At 43.5% G+C, this 22,003-nt stretch overlaps 1 protein-coding gene across 1 annotated transcript in view; it reads left to right on the top strand.

Moving 5' to 3' along the window:
• LOC103777644 (SLIT-ROBO Rho GTPase-activating protein 2C-like) overlaps positions 1-22,003 on the top strand; it is a gene marked incomplete at its 3' end in the record, with an annotated part of 81,212 nt that overhangs the window by 46,887 nt on the left and 12,322 nt on the right. The window contains 6 exon segments of the mRNA XM_008945203.1: positions 10,487-10,549; positions 13,922-14,137; positions 14,524-14,652; positions 18,773-18,997; positions 20,678-20,779; positions 21,675-21,872. Coding sequence (XP_008943451.1) covers positions 10,487-10,549; positions 13,922-14,137; positions 14,524-14,652; positions 18,773-18,997; positions 20,678-20,779; positions 21,675-21,872 — 933 coding nt within the window.

The raw sequence follows: 22,003 nt of genomic DNA on the forward strand, positions 1-22,003 counted from the left end.
TGAGGCACTGGCCCAGGCTGCCCAGGGGGTGCTGGAGTCTCCATCCCTGGGTGGTGGTTGGACTTGATGATTTTAGTGGTCTTTTCCAACCTTAATGATTCTGATTCTATGCCCTTGTCTCATGCTACACAGGGAATTGGTGTTTAAAAAAATGACACTTGGTATTTGAAAGTCTGATGAACATTAATTGTTATAGTTCTGTTTGGAAAATACCTTCTAAAAATGTTATCCCTGTGTCTGGCTGACTGCAGGTGCTCTCATAGCTTACATTTAGGAATTGCTGACTGGGTCATAAATAATGCCATGAAATATGGAGAGGATAACGAGACAAAATCCTCAGTTACTGAGGGCAGTTGAAATAAACTCCTGAGGCATGAGATCCTTTTCTTGGGCCATTTATAATTTAGGACTCTCTCAGATCAGTGCTTTGTATCAGGCAGGGGTTGAGGAGGCGAGCTGGGGAGGACAGGCAGGGTAAGGAGGAGGTACTTAAGATCCCTTTTGTGGCTCCACTCCTGAGTTGCTGTACATCCCAGGTTTCCAGAGGGTTTGTGTTGGCAGCGTTTGGGTTCACAGTGCCATGGGAAGCCTGTGTGTTCCTTGGCTTTGTCTCATGTAGGTTTTCTATTCATGCCTTAGGATGAAGGGATCTGTCTCCAGGGCTGTGTTACGATGTGGAGGGTCTCACTTGTTTGAGTGTTAGGTGGAAGCTTGCCAGCCACTTCAAAGGTATCTTTGCTGATAAGAGGAGCTGCCAGAGCCAGCAGTGAAGTGGTGCTGGATGTACACTGTGTGTCAGCCCCGTTTCTTCCTGCCTCTCAGATTTTTTTTGCTTCCTCAGTTAGCTCTCCATGCATAACCTTTACGTGGCTGGGCTGCTTGCACCAAAATTGGTTCTCTGTCTTTCTGGAGACTTGCAGCCTGAGGTGTAGGGGTTCTTGGAACACTGTGTGCTTTCCGTGCCCTTTGGTTTGGTTTCTCTGCAGGAAGCACTTTCACATTGCAGCAGAAGATGTTGTCCATAAGGGGCTTGCTGCCATAGCAGCTGTGCAGTGAGTCCTGGTGGGCTTGGTGGGGGTCTGGTGTTTGCCTTCAGCAGCCCCAGGGTTCTGTCAGTGCAATTCTCAGCTGCTGCTGCAGGAGAAAAGGAAGATAAATGGTGAAATAAATAATTGTCCTCTCGAGGAAATAAAACTGCAGGGCAACTGGTGGGATTGTCCTAATAACAGATTGTTACACCTTGGGAAGGAGGTAATATTTTCTTATTTGTCCAACATCTAATGATTTATCCCTGGGCTTCGTAGCCCTGGGTTGAGGTTTAAAGCTCGTGTGCCACCCAGTGTTGCTATTCTGGTCCCCTCTCCCTCTCCTGGAAGACCATCCTGCTTTGATGTCAGTGCCTGTGCTCATGCATGCTCCTTTTCATTCCTCCATCTGTTTGTGTGGAGAGTGTTCCTTTGATTTTTTTTTTTCCCCTGCTTATCCTCCTTCAGCAGAGCCCTTTTATTTATGTGTTTGTATTTTTAGGTACTCAAAATATTCTTCCATTTGAGCTGACCTGTGTTTAGATTTCCTCTTTTCTCCCTGTTCTCTGTCTCCCCCATCACCCTGTCATTTCAGCCTGGCCCTTGGTTTCTCTGTGTGGTGCAGCCTTTCTGTTTCTCACATGGTTAGCAGCTTTTCTTGCCTGTGGACATTTCTTTTTAGTGGGATCCCTTGCTATTATTTATACATGTAACCCTTTTGAGAAGCAATCTCTTCAGTTTGATATCTTGAATCACTCTCTGTTGTCTCTGAGATTTCCCTAGAAGCAGACTGACAGTCTTCTTCAAATTGAAGGAGAAACAGTAATATCTGCTTGGAAGAATGGACTGTGGAATACTCAGTCACTTTGAGTAGGCTGAAAAAAATGTGGTTTTTTTTTCAATTTGTCATATTTTTTTGCATAACGAGATTGTGAAGTAATTGGAAAGTAATTAATAGCTGGAAGGGCAGATTTATTCTGTGTTCCTGTGTCTGTGAGGGGCCTCAGGACAGGCTGTGGCTCTTGGTCGGCTGCTTTCTAGAGCTGTGCCTCTAACAGAGCCAGGTACCTTCACAGCATCTGCCTTGCTGCTGCCTCAGCCTTCCATGGGTCTTGGTCCTGCTGTGTTTTAAATGTAGAGCTTGTGCTCTTTTTCTAACTCAGGGCTCCTTAGTGCTAACTGGGAGGCTCTCTGGAGATGCTCTGGGCTCTACCCCTGCCCTGCTCTGCATCTCTTCCAGGTGGACATGTCCTCTTGGTGTGGAGCAGTGGGCACAGGGAGGGGTGGTGGCCCTACAAATTGTGCTTTGAGAGCACAGCATTCCTTTACACCACTCTACCAGTTCAGTTATGGGATTTATGGGGAGAAAACCCTGTAAGGGATAAGAAAACAAAACTGAGGATTTGAAATTTGCTTCTTGTTTAATGCCTTTGATTGTGGGTGAAAAAAAACAGTTTATGGACTAGCACCCTGCACAGTGTTTGATGTGAAATGAAAAATCCACAATGAGTTAGCTAAAAGCCTTGCAGTAATCAAGGAAGAAGCATTATTAATTCTCTTAAGGGGTCTGTGCTTACGATGACCTACTTTACAGCTGCAGTGTCTCATTGCTGCATTGGGACCAGACTATGAAATGTCTTAAAATACACCACGCATGGAAGAGCCACTCAGATGAAAGAAATGCACTGGGCAACATGCTGTGTATTTGGGAAAATATTTCTCCATAGCAGTGTAAACATGTAAATATCCAAATGCCATGAGCAAAGCTGTTGGTGAGGTGTGGAGATGGTTAGTGTGGGCTATGGCCCTGTGCTCATGCTTGCATCTGCACCCACAGCATCCTCCTGTGCCTTAGGAGTACAGTAATATGTAATATTACTATAGTAATGTTCAGTTCTTTCTGTTTTTGCAAAAGTTAAAGGACTCAGGGGTCTGTTGTGAAGTGATACTTTTTGATTCCTCATTGAGGAAATGAAATGTGGTTTTCCTACCTGCTTATTTTTAGCTGGAGTGGGACAGGCAAAGGGAGAGGGAGGGAAGTACGTCTCTTATCTCAGGTAGCAGGAAATAAATCTGCTTCTGAGAGGTGGATCTGGTTCCCCCAGATCCTCCAGCTGTAACTGGAGTGGCTGGTTCCTGTTAGGCTGCTCAGGCTTTGTACCCACTGAGATGCAGCGATGGGATCGGAGCCTATTGCCCAGGGTGATGTGCTGGATACCAAAGGCTGCAGTGGGAGTAATTTCACTGCTTATGTTACAGCCTAAAAGCATCACTTCTGTGTCTAGATTGGACAAGGAATACACTGCATTTGGCTCTGTTTAATGTTTGAAAGTAGTTTGTTGTTATTACATGTTTCTAATTTCCTGAATGCTGACGTTGTCTTTCACTACACCAAAATATTCTCATCTTTGTTTGCTGAAGTGTGAATCCAGGTCAGCCAGGAGGAAGGTAGCAGCACTTTTACTCTCCAGGTCATTCATCTGACTGATCCTTCCAGTCGTTTTTTTTCCTAGAGAAACATCCCAGCAGTTGGCAAAAGGGCATTGAAGGAAGTGGGGAGCACAAAGCTGTCATGCAGAGCATTAGAACTGGGAGCAGAATGGCAGAACATTCATTCCAATATTTTACAGGACTCCAGCACTTGCTGGTAGGTCTCGTCACCTTTTGAAGCCCTTTTCACGTGTGGCTCATTCAATGAGGGCAAATGTAGCTGGCTTCACAACAAGAATGAAAGCTCTCAGCCATAAAATTGCTTGGTTTGTTGGGATTGAGTGCCTGAAGGCCAAGATTCAATAGGATCAGCACAGGATTCTGAGAAGAAAAAAGGAAAAAAAAGGGGGTGGAGGTTGTTGAGAAGCAATTCTTTCAGCCCAGAGCATGGGAGGCAATGGTGTGACGTGGTTTCTTGTAGGAATGGCTTTTCAGAGTACAGTCTTCTGCTGTAATAAGGAAAATTCCTTATTACTGACATAGTGGTGAAACAAATCACTAGTGAAATGGTGGAGAAAACTGGATAATGCAACTGCAATTTAAATATGACTGAGTGATGCATAATGGATCATTAAACTGAAAACTGATGATCTCTCACCCAAAATATGCGTGTGTGTTCTGTGACATAGGTTTTGTTTTCCTAGCTTTTCTTTAAATTCTGGAGAATCTGAGGTTTGAGAAGAGGTCTCTACAGAACTGCTGCTCCTGTAGGGCTGTGTGATAATGGCCAAGCACTTTGTCCAAAGAAGTTGTGGGAGAAACTTGCCTAAAACTTGCAGAGGGTTCAGGTAGGTTACAGGTGTCACTGAGAGTGCAGCCTGTGAAAAATGGGGGGATTTGTGATAGCTGGGTTGGACTTATAGTGGTGATGCTGGAGTTGTAAGCAGTGAAGTTAGTTGATTATTTGGATGAAAACGTGAAGGTGATCAATCATATTTGCTACTGCATGTGAATGGATTAAAGGGTGTTAGAAAAAGAAAAAGAAACAAACCAAACATCATCAAGAATCTCCCTATAAAGAATTATAAACTTTACTAGCAAATTCTGCTGGATTGCTCTGTGTATGATCTTGGAATATTCTACCTGGCAATCATTGTCTTTAACAAACTTCATAAGATTTTACTAATGCATGATAAATACACTGTGTCACTGGGAGTGCAGCCTGTGAAAAATGGGGGGGATTTGTGATAGCTGGATTGGACTGATAGTGGTGATGCTGGAGTTGTATGCAGTGAAGGTAGTTGATTATTTGGATGAAAACATGAAGGTGATAAGTCATATTTGCTACTGCATGTGAATGGATTAAAGAGTGTTAGAAAAAGAAAAAGAAACAAACCAAACATCATCAAGAATCCACCTATAAAGAATTCTAAACTGTAATTAGCAAATTCTGCTGGATTGCTCTGTGTATGATCTTGGAATATTCTACCTGGCAATCATTGTCTTTAACAAACTTCATAAGATTTTACTAATGCATGATAAATACACTGTATGATAACCTTGATTTAGACAGGAATAAAAAGGATCTTGCACTCCTACCAGCGTCCTCACTGGTCTCAGCATGAGCTCCATCCACTTGCCTCCCAGCTCCCACTGTTGGTTCAGAAAACATAAAACATCTAATGGTTGTTTTCCACCTAGGTGTATTTAATTATTCCTTTTTCAAAGGTGTAGACAAATGGGCTTATTAGGGAGCACTTAGAATCAGCAGATTTGGGTTCCATTCCAGCCCTGTCACTGGCTGACATAATTTTAGGCAACGTATTAGATAAAATCTCTTATCTCAATGTGTTATGCACTCACCCACCAACGTTTTTGGAGTGCTTCCTTGCTGCTGTTGAGTTTATACCAAAAGCATCTCGTGAACTTCACGGTATGTTTGTTTTGAAGCTGTACCATCTTCCTATCAGATTTGGAACCACGTTAGCTGAGGCTCGAGATCCGGGGCAGAAAATGTTGACAGCATTCCGTAGCTCTCATATTTATTATCCCCCCCCAAATATTTTGAAGCTGAAGTCGTTAATGTTTGGTGGAATGCGGAACAGCCGAGCCAGTGCTGCAGTAGATCCCAAAAACATCTTGATTGAATTAGAGGGGAGGTGGAGGGGAGGAGGGCTGGAACAAAGAGGCCGTTGAGGAGCTGGCACGGTGCGCTGGGAATTTATGTTCCAGCGAGGGGTGGCAGCAACCTACAGCTCTGCACATGGGGCATGTACACCCTGGTGTAACAAAGGAGTATGTGTGCACGTGTGAGCGTGTGTGTGTGTGCGTGTGCACGCTCGCTTAGGGCACCTTCCTTTGCTTTCCTCTTTGGGGCTGAAAAAGCAGCTGGAGAAAGCTTGGAGAAAAATCCTGAGGTTGCAAGTCAGCACTCCTGGGCAACAGCCACTGTTGTCACCGTGCTGGAATGACTTTCTCCTTCTCTTGGGTGCTTGTGGATAATTTTCCTGATTTGCCCCAAAAAGGAAGCGTGTGTTTGTGGCTGGGCAGCACAGGGAGGTGGGGTGGGCACCCTGCTCTCCCCCTGCCCCTTGCTCCAGGCTGTGCCATCCTCCAGGAGCATTAATGATCCACATCAAACCAGATAATCTCCCAGATCAAGAGGACAAGTGCTTAGCCCTGATGGGATAAGAAGGAGACATCCCATCCCTGGGTGCACACACAGTTTATTAGTGGAGCCAATTAGATGAGATTTTGTGGCACAAACCCCTCCTAAGGCTTTTTGAGGGATGTCCAGAGAGACTCTAGCTGCAGGTACAGTACTAGATAGTAATAACATTTATGTTATTTTACTGATTGATTTTTCCTGGAAGACTGTTTACAAAATGAATAAATAATACTCAACTCTTTCTGCCTTTGAAAACCACAATACAGCATTTGCTGTTGAGATAGGAATTGATGCCTGGTGACATTTGCAGCTGCAGAGACTGTTGTTGCTTTCCCTTGGCACGCATTTTACTCGTCATTCTGTGCCACGTTCTAGCATGATGTTGAAATCTCCTGTGCCTGCATGGCAGTGGTTAAGATCAGCAGCCTTTAATCTGGATGCACTTCGAACTCCACAGGACCTCAGAGGAGTTCTCTGGGCACTGGGTCCACCACCCTCTACAGCACTTGAGCAACAACTTTTTTGCTAATGTCTAAGGCCTTTTCTTTTGACTGCACCTAGCTAACTGCTTCCTCCAATGTATTTTCATTTATCAGGGTCAGCTAGCTCAGCTTTTTTTCTCCTAAATTTGTCTTTTTTTGGTGGAATCAGTACAGGGAGCAGCATTAAATTAACAGTGTTCATTGCATAGCTCCTGTTTTCATGACACCTGTGATCTGTCTTACCTTCATCTTAATGTAAGGTTTTTCCAGTCCAGCAATCTGGCAGCTTCTTTCTCGAGAGCTCATTTGGAAGCACAAAGAGTTTTGTGTTTTGACAATTTGGCATTTGCACTTCTTCTTTTCTTCTTCAACCTGCATTTGCATTAAAATATTCATTTTAATCTATTTCGCATAATTGATGCTTCAGCAGTTTGTACAGTGAATGAGCAATTTTATGCCAGAAATAAGCAAATGGGTTGAAAAGAGATGGGTGAAAGGCAGATGATTGGTCCAGTCCAGGCAGTTTAACCAGCACAGTGAAGCGTGCTGCTGAAAAGCTCCTTCTGTGTGAAAAGTTCAGTGCTCAGGGCGTTTAGAACAGCCCCAGCCAGTCACCTTCATTAATCATCTCCAACGCTGAGAAAAAGGCAGTGATGAAATCTTTGCGACCCAGATCACTGCAGTGATGAGCAGCAGCTTCAGCTTATTTAGGCTGCTTTCAGAGGTGGAGAAACTGTAGGTCTTGGTTCTGCAAACTCTTGGAAATGGGCAGTCACCCACTTTTTTCTTTGAGTGAAAGACTTCTCAGAAAAGCAGGATGCTCCCTGTTGTCAGTTTTGGGGTCAGACACTTCTTTTTCCAGTGGGGAAGCAGGTTTAGGAATGTGGGTCTGCAATGTATGAAGATACAAAGGACCTGGCTGTGGATGCTTCTGCTCCTGTGTCCCATTTCACTGCTGAGCTGGTCAGAGTGCATCACAACAGACATAAAGAAGCAAAAAGAAAACATCTGTCCTCTCAGAAACAGTAAATTCTGAGCACTGCTGAGCTGGATGGTATTCAAAAAGGGATAATTTAAAATTAAATTATATAATCTTCCTCTTTTTGCTGTTCAATTTATCATTAGGTTGTTTTTTTTTCTTCTTGTGGCTTAGTAGTATCTTGACTTTTTAGGCAGAAATGCTGGTTTCAGTGTGAGTTTGTCAGCATTATCTCTCTACCCTTTTCCTGTCCTGAATTTTGGAGGCATAAATAATCTTGACACTATAAAATTTGTTTAAGCCAGTAGACACTATATACTTCTAACATAGCAGAGCATGCAGGTTTGAGCAGAGAAACCCTGCCTTGGTAAGGAGGGAATGAGTAAAATCTATAAACTGAATAAATTTATTCTGTTACATGCAGCAGTAGATGCATTTGCACTTCCTAATTAGTGGGAAGAGATGGGGAAAACGTAGTTATTAGATTATGAGTGTTTAAGCCTGTTTTGTGATGAATAGAAATGTGAGTGTAGAGAGACAAGGCATCTGCTCTCCTCTTCAGCTTCTCCAGTTACTGACCTGGATGCCTTTTATTAACAAAACCTCAGAAAGAGTGGAATTTTCTGTGCTTTATCTCTTTCCTGCACCTCGGGATGATTAGAGCTATGAAATTACAGACAGGGGCTTGAAAATTGCAGAGATGATACTGTGAGGGCTAAGGCTGCATTTTGGAGATTTCTGTCATTAAATACTAGTGACCTTGGGGGTGTTTTTTTCCAGTTAAACACGTTACAGGTGCCAAGCTGTTGAAGCTGGCAGCTCCCCAATTTTGGTACCCAGCTTACAAGGTTGACTCAAGTGCCTCTTCCTGCTGTGGTGGGCTGAACCATGCTTAATGTAAGAAATAATTGCCTGGTATCCTTAAATCTGGGGTTGTTTCTTTTTTTATTGGCATGAGTTTCCCTTTCAGTTGTGTTTTTATCCAAATATATGGCTTTATAAACAGCTGATGATTGATCTCTCCTGTTTTCCCCTCCTCTTCCTTTTTTCTCACCTTAAAGGGTGCATTGTAGAATGCTCTGAACCCAACAGCTCTGCAGTTTTGGGATAATCTCATCTGCTTGCTTCGAGGCCAGGATGATAGCTGGCTCCCATCATGAATACAGATTTCCCTGGATGATTGGGTGTTATAATGTGCACCACAGAACAGGGCTGAATCAGCAAGTTAAAATCACTCAGCAGCCTGTTCAGGTGGAGAGTTGGGACATCACTTCTCAGAGCCTTCAACAGCAAAGGAGGGAAATGTCTCTTTGGGTCTAACTGTAACTTTATTGGCTTTAATCTCTCTGTAGTAACTTGAGGCTGAAAGGTGTAAATTGTATTACAAATGCAGAGATTTTTCTTCATCATTTCTACTCCTGCAGCAGTAAAAGGTTTGTGGAGGTCTGTGTGCATGGCAGCACTACGGCGAGGCTGGAGCATGGGGCTGCACCTTCCCTTTGCTTTGCACCAGCTCAGGGTGCTTTTTGATGTGTCTGAATTCCTCAGCTTTCCTCTTGGAAGCTCTTCAGGATGCGAGCAGTGACAGTCTTAGCATGAAATCCTGTCTGTAATGAAGGGAAGATTAATAGTACAGTTGAGCTCATTAAGGAGGTCGCTTCGCCCTGCTTTGCATACGAGCTCCCCTGCATGCACAAAAGCCTCTTCAAAGAGGGCTCTGCATCCAGAGGTGCCATCCGTCAGGATTTGTGGATGAGCATCTTTGGACATTCCAATGGGATTTATTAGAAAACCAGAAGCTGATCTGTTCCTGCATCAGCTACAGCCAGACATGTGCCAGCACCAACTCATCGTGCAGTAGTTGAGGCCAGTTGTGATGTAGAAGTGCTGGCTGCTTGTCACCTAGCAGGGAGGTTAGATAAGGAAATATAGATATTTTTAAAATCAGGACACTTGGCTGCAGGCTGCTTCAGGTGTCAGCTGGTTTTGACAACCAGTTGTCTCTATTTGCACCTCGTGTTTTGGTTTTCATTCTGCTGTTCTGGTGAAGGGAACAACTTCATGAGTCATATAGCCTTAGGTTTAACTAGGCAGCTCACTAATGTCCCCCAGGACAGAGCAATTTGTGTTGATATGGATAAATTATATTGTGGTCCTTGTAGTTAAATGGGGGAAAAAAAAAAGAAGGCAATTGCTTTGTCTGTGGAGGTAAATCCCACGTAGATTTAAAATTGGGATGGCAATGGGAATGTATGTGTGTAAAACCCTGTCAGAGTGAATTTTCTTGGTTTTTAAATGTTGGTGTGGGGGTTCTTTTTGTAGCCCTGGTGATGAAATATGGAAGTGAAGGAACATTTACCAGAGGAAGGTAGAGAGTGTAGCAGGCTGTGGTGGGATTTGTGGAAGAAGAGATACACTGTTGGTGGATCTCATTGGAAGCTCAAAGCAGAGATTGTGTATCTGAAACCACTTTTTTTGTTATTTTATCTTGGAGTGGGTTTATCATGCAAAATTAGAAAAATAAGTACAGTGCTACTGTGTCTAATAAGGGAATATCATTCCTGTTGGTTTTCTTACCCTGCATTTCTTCAACTTCCATACCAAGCTGTCCTATAGTCACAGTCGTTTGATGCTGCTAAAATGGGCAAATCTACATGTTTCCAGGAAAACCCCACGTTCTTCAGAACTCTCCACACTATCAGGCTTTTCTGCCTTCTGTTTTATGAACACTCTTTGTGCATTTGGGCCACAAGTGGCTCAGGGCTGGGTGGTTGTTGGGTTTGTGAGCACAAATAGCAGTGCTGAGTGGAGCTGGAGTGAGGGGTGGCTGCCGAGCGTGCTCGCTTCCTCCACCACCTCACCCTCTTCCCCAATTAACTTTCATTTCTCTGTTCTCTTGCAGAGCAAGGAAGTGGGATTGCAGCTCCAGGAAGACTTGATGAAGGTCTTGAATGAACTCTACACGGTAAATCAAACTGAGTTCTTGGCATCTTTTCAGGCAGAAGGAAGAAGCGTTTGACTTCTCCCAGCCTGCTGTTAGAGCAGAGGCTGAGCACCAAGGCTGATAAATGTCTGCAGCCTTTGCAGTTTGGGGCAGCTTGTGTTCACCAGTCTATAGAGCACCATAAATCTCACTTCTTCACTCTATCCTTATGTTGTTTCAGCTCTGAAAGCATTGGCTCCACTGCTCAAAGACCTCGCTTCAATGCACACCTGCTGCTAGCTGCAGTGTTGGGTTTGAGAAGAGTCAGAGATGTTAGAATTCTTTCCAAACAAGCTAAAAATCTTCAGTCTGTGGGTTTGTGTGGTCCGAGCATGCAAAAGGCAGTGTAGAGCTTCAGTGAGGTGACCTGCTGTCTGTTTATTTGTTCCTCTACTCTGGCAGCAAAGCAGCTCCCCTTAGAGTAATAGTTTTCCATCTGTGCCTCTCGCTTCCCAGTCTATCCACTGGAGACACCAGGCAGGGGCACTGCCTCAGCAAGGAGAGGGAATGCATCCCTCAGAGTTCCTATGCTGCTTGGAGACTTCTCTTCTCACACAGATGAATGGAAAAGCTTGGTGTTTGATTAAATTGTTGCTTTCTGCAGCTGTTCCTGAGCTAGTTCTCTTTAAAAAGCAGAACCTGCACAGGGTTTTGTTGCTCTAAGTGTCTTTTCTTTTGCCCTTCATGATACGTTGGGTCATTACACTGAGGTACATGTTCTGTCCTTCCTGCTTTCAAGAGATGATCCAGGGATGTTTCTCAAGCCATGGCATAGCAGCCTCGTGATGAAATTTGGTATTAATAGCAATGTGAGAGTTTTAGGGGGTTTCCCTGAAATTCCCTGCATCAACAAAATGAATAGAAGGGAATTGTTTCATTAGAGCATTGAAGACAAATATTCAGACTCAGTTTTTAGGAACAAAGGGAGCTCAGGAGTAGGAACAAAACTTTGGAAAGGCAGCAGTGCCTGTCATCAGCACTGCCCACACAAGAAATGGCTTTTTTTGTGGAGGGCTCAATCTGATTTGATTTTGAGTCATGTACTTGGATGGGATCCTGAGGAAGAACATAGACCTGTCTCTAAACACAGACTTTTAGGAACTGAGATTCATTTCTCACCCAAGTTCACGTGGCACTGAAGTTGAAAGGTGGCTGGTTGGTGGAGTTCACATGGATGTACATAATCCCTCCTGCATGGCAGGCTCTGACAGATCACTGAGCCAAATACTCAGTCCTGAGAATTTCAGGACTAGTCCTGAGTCCTAGATAATTTCCCTATCCCCAAAAGGAAGATCTTCCAGAATTCAGCCCTTCATGAACAAAGCATTGTAGGGTATTAACTTTTTAAGTGTTGCTGGTGGGAGCTTGAAGTCTATTTATTCATTCCTTATGCTGTAAAGTTTTAAATTGTCCCTTCACCAGCAAAGTCTTTCCCTTTGCAAAAGACACTTGTGCTGATCACATGAAAAGATGGATTTGCTGGACTCCATTTAGTCACTGGTGGGATTGCTGTTATTGGTATTTTCAGAAATCCTTCCACCTCTTCTGCTGGGTATCCCAAGGATTGGCAGAATCCCTGTTTTCAGGGAAAGAAACCATATCCAAAATGGATATGGATGAAGTCTTTAGTTTCCCTACACAGACAAAACATAGAAATTGTTACAACCTGTCAGCTTTTGTCCTGAATTATGCAATCAGTCCTTGCCTGGGCTGTTGCCCTTGGCTGGCACAGTGACCCCAGCACCAAAGGTGGGGCTGGCAGAGCTCGTGGCTGCCAACGTGGCACCGTCAGCAGGAGAAAATAATTCAAATTGTGATTTTTAATTTTTTTTTTCTCCTGCTTCTCTTGCTTTCTGCCAGTTCCACTTTCAGTGACAGAGGAAAAGAAACCACTTTGCATCTATTATTATAAACGCCTGCTTGATAGTCTAAGGGTGTGCAGGAGCTGGAAGTGTGTGTGTGAATTATTCAGAAAGCCCCTCTTTAATACTGGCTACGTTCATATTCTCTTTCATGTTTAAATACAATGTCTCTTTGTATCTGAGAGCCTTTGCTGATCCCTGTGTAAGCAGAGAGCATGAGTCCTACTTGTGTACAACGCTGTGGTTCAGGCTGAGGTGAAATGGGTGTCCTTGGGTTTCCACCTGAAAGAAATGGGGTGTGGGGGGGTCTTTAATAATGCTGGAATGACACTACTGGGGGTGTCTTCTTGCAACTGTGCAGTTTTGGGGCCTCCTGTCAAAGTGGTGTTGTCAGAATGTTTGCCTTGGTATGTAAATTGAATTTTTCATTTGTAGATAAAAAGCTAGTTTGTATATTATGACCTTTCTTTTGGGCTCTATTTTCTTAACACAGAACTAGACAAGAATATCCTGTGAAATAAATGGAGGGTTTTTTTTGTGACTTGAGGAATATTTATCTCTACTTACTTACAAGGAAATGTGCTATCATAGAAGTTGTCCATGGTTCAGGTCTCCCTGAGCAAAAGAACCACACTTCTATTAATATTTTTCTCATACAGGGTGAGCAGAAGTACTTTTACAGATCAAATTGGATTTAAACAAATCGAGCCAGAGTTGGTTCTGCAGCCATTGTGTTCTGAGTGTTGATTTGCATACAGTTCTTCAAGATTTGTGGTGCTTAAAAGACTCATTCATCCAGATGAAAGACTGATAGGCATCCCTTCTGACACCTTACCTGCTGATGAAGAGCTATCATTTTCCAACATTGGCATATAATTTTCTTTGAATAGTAAGGAGGCTGGATTTAGTCTGTATCTTTTTTGGGGGTTTTCTGACTCTTTTATTGGATTGCACAAGAAGGCACATGCCAAAGTTAAACAAAGAAGCAGCTGCAAAATAATCCACTTTGATTTCAGATTTGTTTGGAGAGCCACACTTTCATTCGTGCATCTTCTGTTGTGCTTTTTTGAGATGTGAAATTTCTCTGAGGATTTTGCTGGTTTAGAGATTTCTAACTGGCAGCTAGCAACCAGATATGAATGGCTGGTCACTCTCCAAATAATTTTGCTTAGTTGGTACAATATTTTTAATTCCATGTAACCATGATGGACAGCTACTGTGAAATAGTTCTCTTGAAGAAACTTAGTTTTGGGGAGTGTACTGGCTAAATAAAAAAGTGTCCCAGCATGTGACTTCTTTCTTAGGAATATTTCCTCCCTCCTAGCCTCTGAGCCTTGCAGGTCCCTGTATTACTGTTCTCCCTTGGACCTGGTCGTTCAGCTAAGGGAAGGAAACACATGTGCATGCCTCGGATGTTGGTTAGATAAACCCATTTCTTCCTCAGCCAATCACCCCCTGGTGCTCTCTGACTCTTGTGTATCGTTGTCTGCAGGTTATGAAGACCTACCATATGTACAACGCAGACAGCATTAGTGCTCAGAGCAAACTGAAAGAGGCTGAGAAGCAGGAAGAAAAGCAGATTGGGAAGTCAGTGAAGCAAGAGGACAAGCAGACACCACGCTCCCCCGACTCAACTTCCAACGTCAAGTTTGAAGAAAAACATGTTCGACGAAGCTCTGTCAAAAAAATAGAGAAAATGAAGGAGAAGGTACTTCCATAGCATTGCTGCTGCTTGTGCAGAGTGCTTGAGGAGGGAGCCTTGGCAGCCCTTCAGCACTGGAGCTACTGAGTTCCCTCCTTGGTTACAGACAAATGCAGCTCGGGGGTTTTGGACCAGTTTTAAACTTTCTGATTTAGGAAAGGCCAACGTTAGCACCTTGTTTTTCAGGACAATCAGATAGGCATCTTAAATAATGCTTAAAACCATCTAAACGTTTAATCTGAATTCTGAGTCTTGATAGAACTGGAATCCAAATGAATACAAAGCTGTGTGAGCAGAGTAAGATTTGCTCAGTATTCTTTGTTGTTCCTAGGAATGCTGCTACTCCTGCTGCACCTCTTCTAAAATATATTCTGCTTTTGGTTCTCTTCCAGCGCCAAGCAAAGTACACAGAAAACAGACTGAAGGCCATTAAAGCAAGGAACGAGTATCTGCTGGCTCTGGAAGCCACCAATGCATCTGTGTTCAAGTATTACATTCATGACCTGTCTGATCTCATTGATGTAAGTGCTGCTGCTCGGGTGCCTGCAGTGACTCTCATTGCCATTAACCCTCCCCTGTGCCTCTCCTTCAGCATCTTAGGTACCAGCACAGCTGGTAACCTCTGGAGTGATGTGCTTGGGTGGGCACCTCAGAGGGTAAGGACAGGCGTGGTAATTGCTCATTAAGCTGTTAAGTGAGCCTTTCTTAGGTGGCTGGCTCAGAGTCTGTTGCACAGATAGAAGCTTGCACAAGAAACCTGGCATTGAAACGTGTCGAGGGAGGAGTTGCTTAGTTAAAATGAAACTCAGCTTCAGCATCACACTGTTGCTTGACATTTTCTATTTACTATTTTAAGCAAACCTGCAAGATTGTAACTCAGAAGCACATACAAAAAAGAGTGTTAACTGTAGAAACAGTATGAGAGTTGGTAAGAGCAATCAAGGACAGAAGCATTTTGTAAAGCTGCTTTTAACTTGTTTTGAAAAATTCCCTATATTTCAGTGTCAGTGCTTTCTCTAGCATATGTCACAAGAGGGGTGAACCTCCCTGCTTTTTAGACCTTCCCTCCACTGACACCCCAACCCAACAGCTCTACAGCAACTTGGTGCATTGCTTCTGTCATTGGGGCTGCAGAGCACTGCCAGGCCAGTTCTGAAAGGTGCCAGAGGGGTGTCAGCAGTGATGGAGGTTCTGCTGCTTGCCACTCCATAGTCTCTCTGTCTACAGAGAGAAATGAGGAAATAAACAGGCTACAGAAACCAGTCCCCCCTTTCCTTAGGGTGCTCCTTGCAGAAACAGGCTGCTGCAGGAGAAGGTGGAGGGAGCTTGATCCCTGACAGGCTTTCTGCTGCAGCTGGATGGTGGCCCTGCTATTTGAGGGGCATCAGTTCTGCTTTCAGTAAAATGCACAACAAAACCCCACAAATCTCTCCTCTCTGAAAATTCATAAAAGCCAGTCAAGAATCCTAAGATTTTTCACAGATACTTAACCACCCACTTCAGCCTGCAGATGTGGAGCCCCTCATGCACGGAGCACGTCGTGTCTGGGTCACTGACTGTTGCTTGATCTTATTCTGCCAGCCAAGGACAGCCTGCTGCTGTCACTATTGGAAACATCCACTGCAAAGCCTGAAGGGATCTTGCTTTGTAGGAGAGAGGGGAGTAATGAACAGAAGTGTCTCTAGACACAGGCAATAAAAAGCACTCTGATCACTATTAATTAGCCCGCTATTATAATACCTAACAGCATATATAATCCATTTATTCAGCTGATCATAAAAATCACATGAAGTGCACTTCTGCTGGGTATTTATTTAAACCTGTCCTTTGGAGGTCAGCGTTGCCAGAGCTGGGGGGTTTTGCAAAATACTGTTATTTCAAAATATCATGTTTTGCAAAATGGCTGTACTGAAAAGGCACATTTCATTTCTACCTGCTGCCTGTTTAGAAGATCTTTTTTTGGTTAACATGTCACTTATCTTATAGTTAAGTTGCAGGGAATATAGATTTACTAATGCCTTTGGTCCTGATGGGTTGAAAATTAATAGTTCTAACCAGTGATGGTTATCTGAAACATCTGACTTGTATAAAAATGTGATTTTTAAGCCAGTTCTTAATTCTTTCCCTTGATCTAATCACTTGACCATGTTGAATTTTGAAATATAGTATAAAAGCAATCTTCAGAGTTACTTACAAGCACATTGTGTTAAGCCAAGCAGCATTAACCTTATCATGTTTACACAACACATTGTTCCCACTCCAAAGCTCACGGAAGGACAGCAGCGAGTTCATTCTTCATTGTGAGCTAAGAGCCATAAATTGTTCCTGACATAGCCCAGTAGTTTTGAATTTCCTGACTTTGGGGAGCGAGGCAGTTCTTTGATGCTAATGAAATATTACAGTAATGGGGGAGTTTGCATTAGCTCATATTCATGAAAGGGTCACTAGGACAGAATTTTAAAGGAGGGTAAAATGGTGTGTGTGTATGTGTGAGTCCTTGAGCTCACTGTGCTCTTCTAGGAATAGCAATACTATTGCTGCTTCCTCCAGGATCTCATCCTTTCCCTGCCAAATGTGAATTGCCTTTTAAAACAGTGGGCTCTTTCTCCTTAAATCTTCCATTTTGGGCCTCTTTGATAACTGCTGACTGGCAAAGGGTTAATCAGCTGTCGTGTTGGGAAGTGAATTTGAATGAGTTATCATTAAATTCTTATAAAAAATTGATTTCCTTGGAGAACGATTCCATCAAACATTTATATAACCCAGAAAAGGGATGGCAAGATGGATACATTTATAAATACAATACACTGGACTTTTGAAAACGTTCAAGTGGGAGAGTGGGCTGAAAAATGTTTTGTGACTGGCTTCAATACCATAAAGGCAAAAAACTTCATTTTAATGTAGCCCTCCTGCTCAGGGAGGTGGAATGTGAAATATTAAGTCCCATTTGCCTTCCCAGTGCCACCAGTGAGCCCCCCTTGTGCAGCAGATCCCTTTTCCTTCTGGAAAGGAGGGCGAGCACAGGGAGGACGAGCTGGTCACCCTGGGGTGGTGTGCAACCATCTGACCCACAGCAGGAGGGGGAAGGAGGGACTGCTCCTGTTCAGTCTGAGCTGATCCTAATCCTGGCTCGACTGTTGGCCCAACGTGGACTCACGTTCCCCAAATAGCTGTGGGAGACAGCCTGGAGCGTGCAGGCAGAAGAGCAGCAGCTCTGAGTGGCTGGTGGTCCAAAGCCGGCTCCACACCTGCACAATTCCCAAAAAAAATTTTTGTTGGTTTTTTTGTGGTTTTGTTTTTTTTTTTTTTTTTTTTTTTCTGGCTAGTTTTTGTTCTTTCTGATTGAATGTAATGTCCTTTAATTCTCTGCATCCAGCCTAACCAGCAACTGCAGCTCTTTTTACAAGGCTCCACACCTGCCACAGCTTGTTGGCACAGGAGCCAGGCATCGTGCAGCACTTGGTGACAGAAATTCCCAGAGAGCAGGGAATGGTCCAGCTCTCTCTTCTCTCTCTTCTCTCTCCCTCCACCCCTCCCTCTCCCCACCCCTCCCTCTTTTTTTGGCGTTTGCACACAATGACAGTGATGAGACCCAAATGATGCACGAGGAGGAGATTTCATGTGAATTTTGCTTACGGAGCAGCACAGCAATCAAGCAGATGGTCTCTCTCTTTTTGGATATTCTCCTAGAGTATGTAATCTTGCTTGTAATTCCAAGAAGGTGGGCTCCCTTCTCTCTCACTTTATTAGAGGTCTGAAAAATTTGGGCTGTTTCTGATCAGCTCATGAAAAGTGCCTTTCTCCCCTCTGAAACATTTCGACTTGGCTGCGCAGCCATGGTGGAGATGAAGCTGCTTGATTGTCTTCCAGTGACATCATCCTGGTGTCAGTAAGAGCCAGGAAATTCTTGACCACGACCAATTTCTGCTTGAAAGTTTTTTTGCTCCTCTGTTTCACCCCAGCAGTGAAGTCATCCTAACTGATCACCGCTTGCTTTTTGGATGTCTGTGTTCTTTGTGCCTGTGATGTGCAGGTCATGTTCTTGCTTCCTGAAGTACACTGAATTAAGCAGTTTTCTATAGCTTGGGTGGAATAATTTAGGTGAAGATTAACCTTTGAAGATGATCCAAATCCTGTATCTTGTTTCTCTGGGTAGTATTTTAGTGCATTTTTTTTTTCTTTCTTTGAATAACTTCAAGGATTTTGGTGTGTTTTCCATAGGAATTTTTTCCATAGGAATTTCCAGGTTTTCCCCTGAAAGTAAGGTTAGAATAAAAAGAAATGCACTGAACATACTCACTTCTAAGTTACTTTTTGGTTTTAGGGTTTTTTTGTTGTATTTTTTTTAACAGCATGAAGTGAGCTCTCTAGTACTTCAAGAGAGCTCCACAGAGTGTTAAGGTAGTTGAAGCTGTCCTTGCCTTGAACACTATTTATAACATGATGTCAGAATTTGTATGGGATTAGAGACTGGGAGTTCTGTTCAGGGCCAACTCTGAGAACCCCTGGTCCAGATGTTTCAGTGATCAATGGGAGAGGTGGGACCTCTCTGGTACCCAGCAGATGGTAAAACACAAACGTTTTCATTCCCATCACAGAATTTCTTTGCTTACCCACATGGAATTGCATGTCTTTTTCCAGCAGTGCTGTGACCTGGGCTACCACGCTAGCCTCAACAGAGCTCTGAGGACGTTCTTGTCTGCTGAGCTGAACCTGGAGCAGTCGAAGCACGAGGGGCTGGATGCCATCGAGAACGCCGTCGAGAACCTGGACGCCAACAGCGACAAGCAGCGCCTGATGGAGATGTACAACAACGTCTTCTGCCCCCCCATGAAGTTCGAGTTTCAGCCTCATATGGGTGACATGGTCAGTTTGTGGTCCTCCTCCACCTCCAGCTCTGTGAACACTCGCAGCTCTGCCTGTTTTCTTCCTTTGTCCCACTGCAAAGCCACTTGTTTGGGTGGTTTATCACAGACGTTAAGCTAAAGCATCCCCATTTTTTGGGAGGTAGAGAGGAGCCTTAGAAGAGAGAGATGATGGGAAGATTAAGCAGAGGCTTGTGGTACAGATGTCTGAATACAGCTGACTCACTTTTTGACTATCTGAAGATGAAAATGCTTAATTAGGTATCATACTGAATGTAGATAAGTGTTTTAACCTCTCGCTCACACAACTGGACCCCTGCGCCCTGAAACAGACTCTGGAGTTAGAGATTTGGAGGGGTGACAAGATAAGAAACTTAAATGCTGTCTTTTGAGGCATTTCCCTGTGTGATTTAGAGCAGAAATGCTTGATAGTGGTGTTTTACACATCCTCATGGTAGAGACGAGGCCATCAGAGGACTTTCATTTTTGGCAATGAAAATCTCTCTTTATAGGCTTATCAAGATGTGGTTACTCATCTGGGAACTGCTTAAAGTCACACAAGCTGAAACCAGTTCTAAATGGGAACACATGTACAATGTAATAATTTAGGTCAGTTGGTTGGATTTCTAGATTATCCTGCTGAACACTGAGAAAACATTGGAAGGATGGGTCCAGTGGTTCCTTGCAGCCAGCCTCTTCTTTTGGTCAAAGAATTACAGTCACTGTTTAAGGCTCCTCTTTGTCTCTTCCCTCTTCAGTGAAACCCTCAGACTGCAAATGACCTTTCTGGGTTTTTCTGTGCTTTTGCAACATCCTGTAAGATCGTGGGAAGGAAAAGAATCACCTGCAGACTGCCATTCAGCTAACAGCTCACATTGGCTGAATCACTTATCTTGGTTCTTCTCAAGGCTAAATGTGTGTTTCTAAATGCAGTCTGGTGGTTTTGTTCCAGTGGTCCTGCATGGACCAGATTGAATACATGATGGTGTATGTGCATTTGTGTGCTAAAACTCCAATTCCAGTTTTTGTCTTTAAAAAATAAGCTTTATGCAACAAGGTCAACGTTTTCCTCTTTTTTTAAAAAAAAACAAAACAGCAACAAAAAAAACCCTCAGAGTATGAGGCAGCTTTTCCTTTTAAATAAGACTAAGTATTACAGGGCAGCTCACTGTTCTGGCATGTTTGACAGCTCTCTAACCTGTTCCTTTTTTATTTTGACAGCCCTGAATTCATGAAATCCTGAACTGTACCTGTTGTTCAGCCGAGCGAGCTCAGCCACTCGTAGCCCTGCCCCAGGGTGCCTGGCTCATGCATTGAACCAAATTCTTCTTGATGCCTGGCATGATTTAGCTTAATGTCTGTGATAAAGCACCTCCAAGACTTTCAAAACACGTGATGAGATTACATTACTGAAAGTAGCTATTTTTTTTTTTTCCAGTCCTTTCATGCTCATGTTCTTTGTCTTGCTCACTTTTCAACAGTCAGGAAGGGAGCTGCAGTTTGACAGAACATGGACTTTTCCCACTGGCTGAGATACAGGGCTACAAAATTTTTAAATGGAATTTAATTTTTACTTTGGAAGATGCAATTCCTTCAATTATTGTAAGGACACAACGTTCTCGATGATGTGACTGATTGTTTTTTCCCTTGCCCTCTAACAGCAGTGCTGTTTCTCTTCCAGGAGTCTCAGCTATGTGCCCAGCAACCAGTCCAGAGTGAGTTGGTGCAGAGGTGCCAGCAGCTGCAGTCACGGTTATCTACACTGAAGATTGAAAACGAGGAGGTGAGGGGACCAGCCAACATCAACCACCCTCTTACCCCTTCCAGTGGGGAGTGGGGACTAGTTAAGCAAGAATCTAGTTGCTGTGATCCTCTTCTATGTAAAGTTCTTGTAGTAAGACTTCTAAGTAAGAAAGACTTGAAGTAAAATTCAAGAATAAGGCAGCTGGGGCTGGCAGTACATTAGTGAACTCAAGTGAGAGTCAAGTGTGGAGAGGATCCTTTAAAACACCTCCACGTGTCTCTTTTCCCATCCTTAAGTCCACAGCACTGGCTGTGTTGTGAAAGTTGTATTTGCATAGCTAAGAGAAAAAGAGGAATTTAATGTTTTGAGGTGAAGACTGAATTTGCATGAAAGAGCTAATTTTTGTTTAATTGGTCATCTAAGATGAGAAGACTAGATCAATGGCATTTGTCTGGGAACAGGTCAGAATGCCTAATCTGCACCTCTGTGTTCAAGAACTTTTAATCCTCCTTGGGCAGAATTTGCAACTCCTTTATGTCCAGGAAGTTGATTCTGGGCTTCAGTAAAAATTCACTGTGCCTGCAAAGTCCTGTTTTTAACATCTAAGCTTTGATGCCCAGTAGATGCAGTTAGAGAAGATGATTATAAGCTCTGTGTTCCAGCACTCTTTGCTTTGAGGTTAATCTTCCTTGCATCTCATCCCAGCCTGTAAGGTTAGAGTTGTTCTCCGGCTCCTGACAGGTTCTGTGTGCTGACAACCCTTTGTTTAGACAGACTGTGCCATTAATGAGCAAAACTTGCACCTTATTTCTGGCATGCAGGATGTGAAACCAGTAATATCTGTTTAGTAGGAAAACGCCCCAGGGTTCTTACCACCTCTGTTACTTGCAATGTGCTATCATCATTTTTAAGTCCTCTGATTCTTGCTGGACAGGTTAAGAAGACTATGGAAGCCACACTCCAGACAATCCAGGACATAGTCACGATAGAGGACTTTGATGTCTCTGACTGCTTCCAGTACAGCAACTCGATGGAGTCTGTGAAATCCACGGTCTCAGAAACGTTCATGAGCAAACCCAGCATTGCCAAGCGACGGGCCAACCAGCAGGAGACAGAGCAGTTCTACTTCACAGTAAGGAGTTAATTTTCAGCATGGGCACGTAGAATATGTTTAGAGTTATACTCACAAGAGAGTGCAAAATGATGCTATCATCTTCCAAAAATGCTTCTCTGATGGATTTTGGACGAGCAGAGGAAACGTAG

The sequence above is a fragment of the Merops nubicus genome, unplaced genomic scaffold (genome assembly GCF_000691845.1).
Source record: "Merops nubicus isolate BGI_N331 unplaced genomic scaffold, ASM69184v1 scaffold16208, whole genome shotgun sequence".
NCBI classification, from domain to species: Eukaryota; Metazoa; Chordata; class Aves; order Coraciiformes; family Meropidae; genus Merops; species Merops nubicus.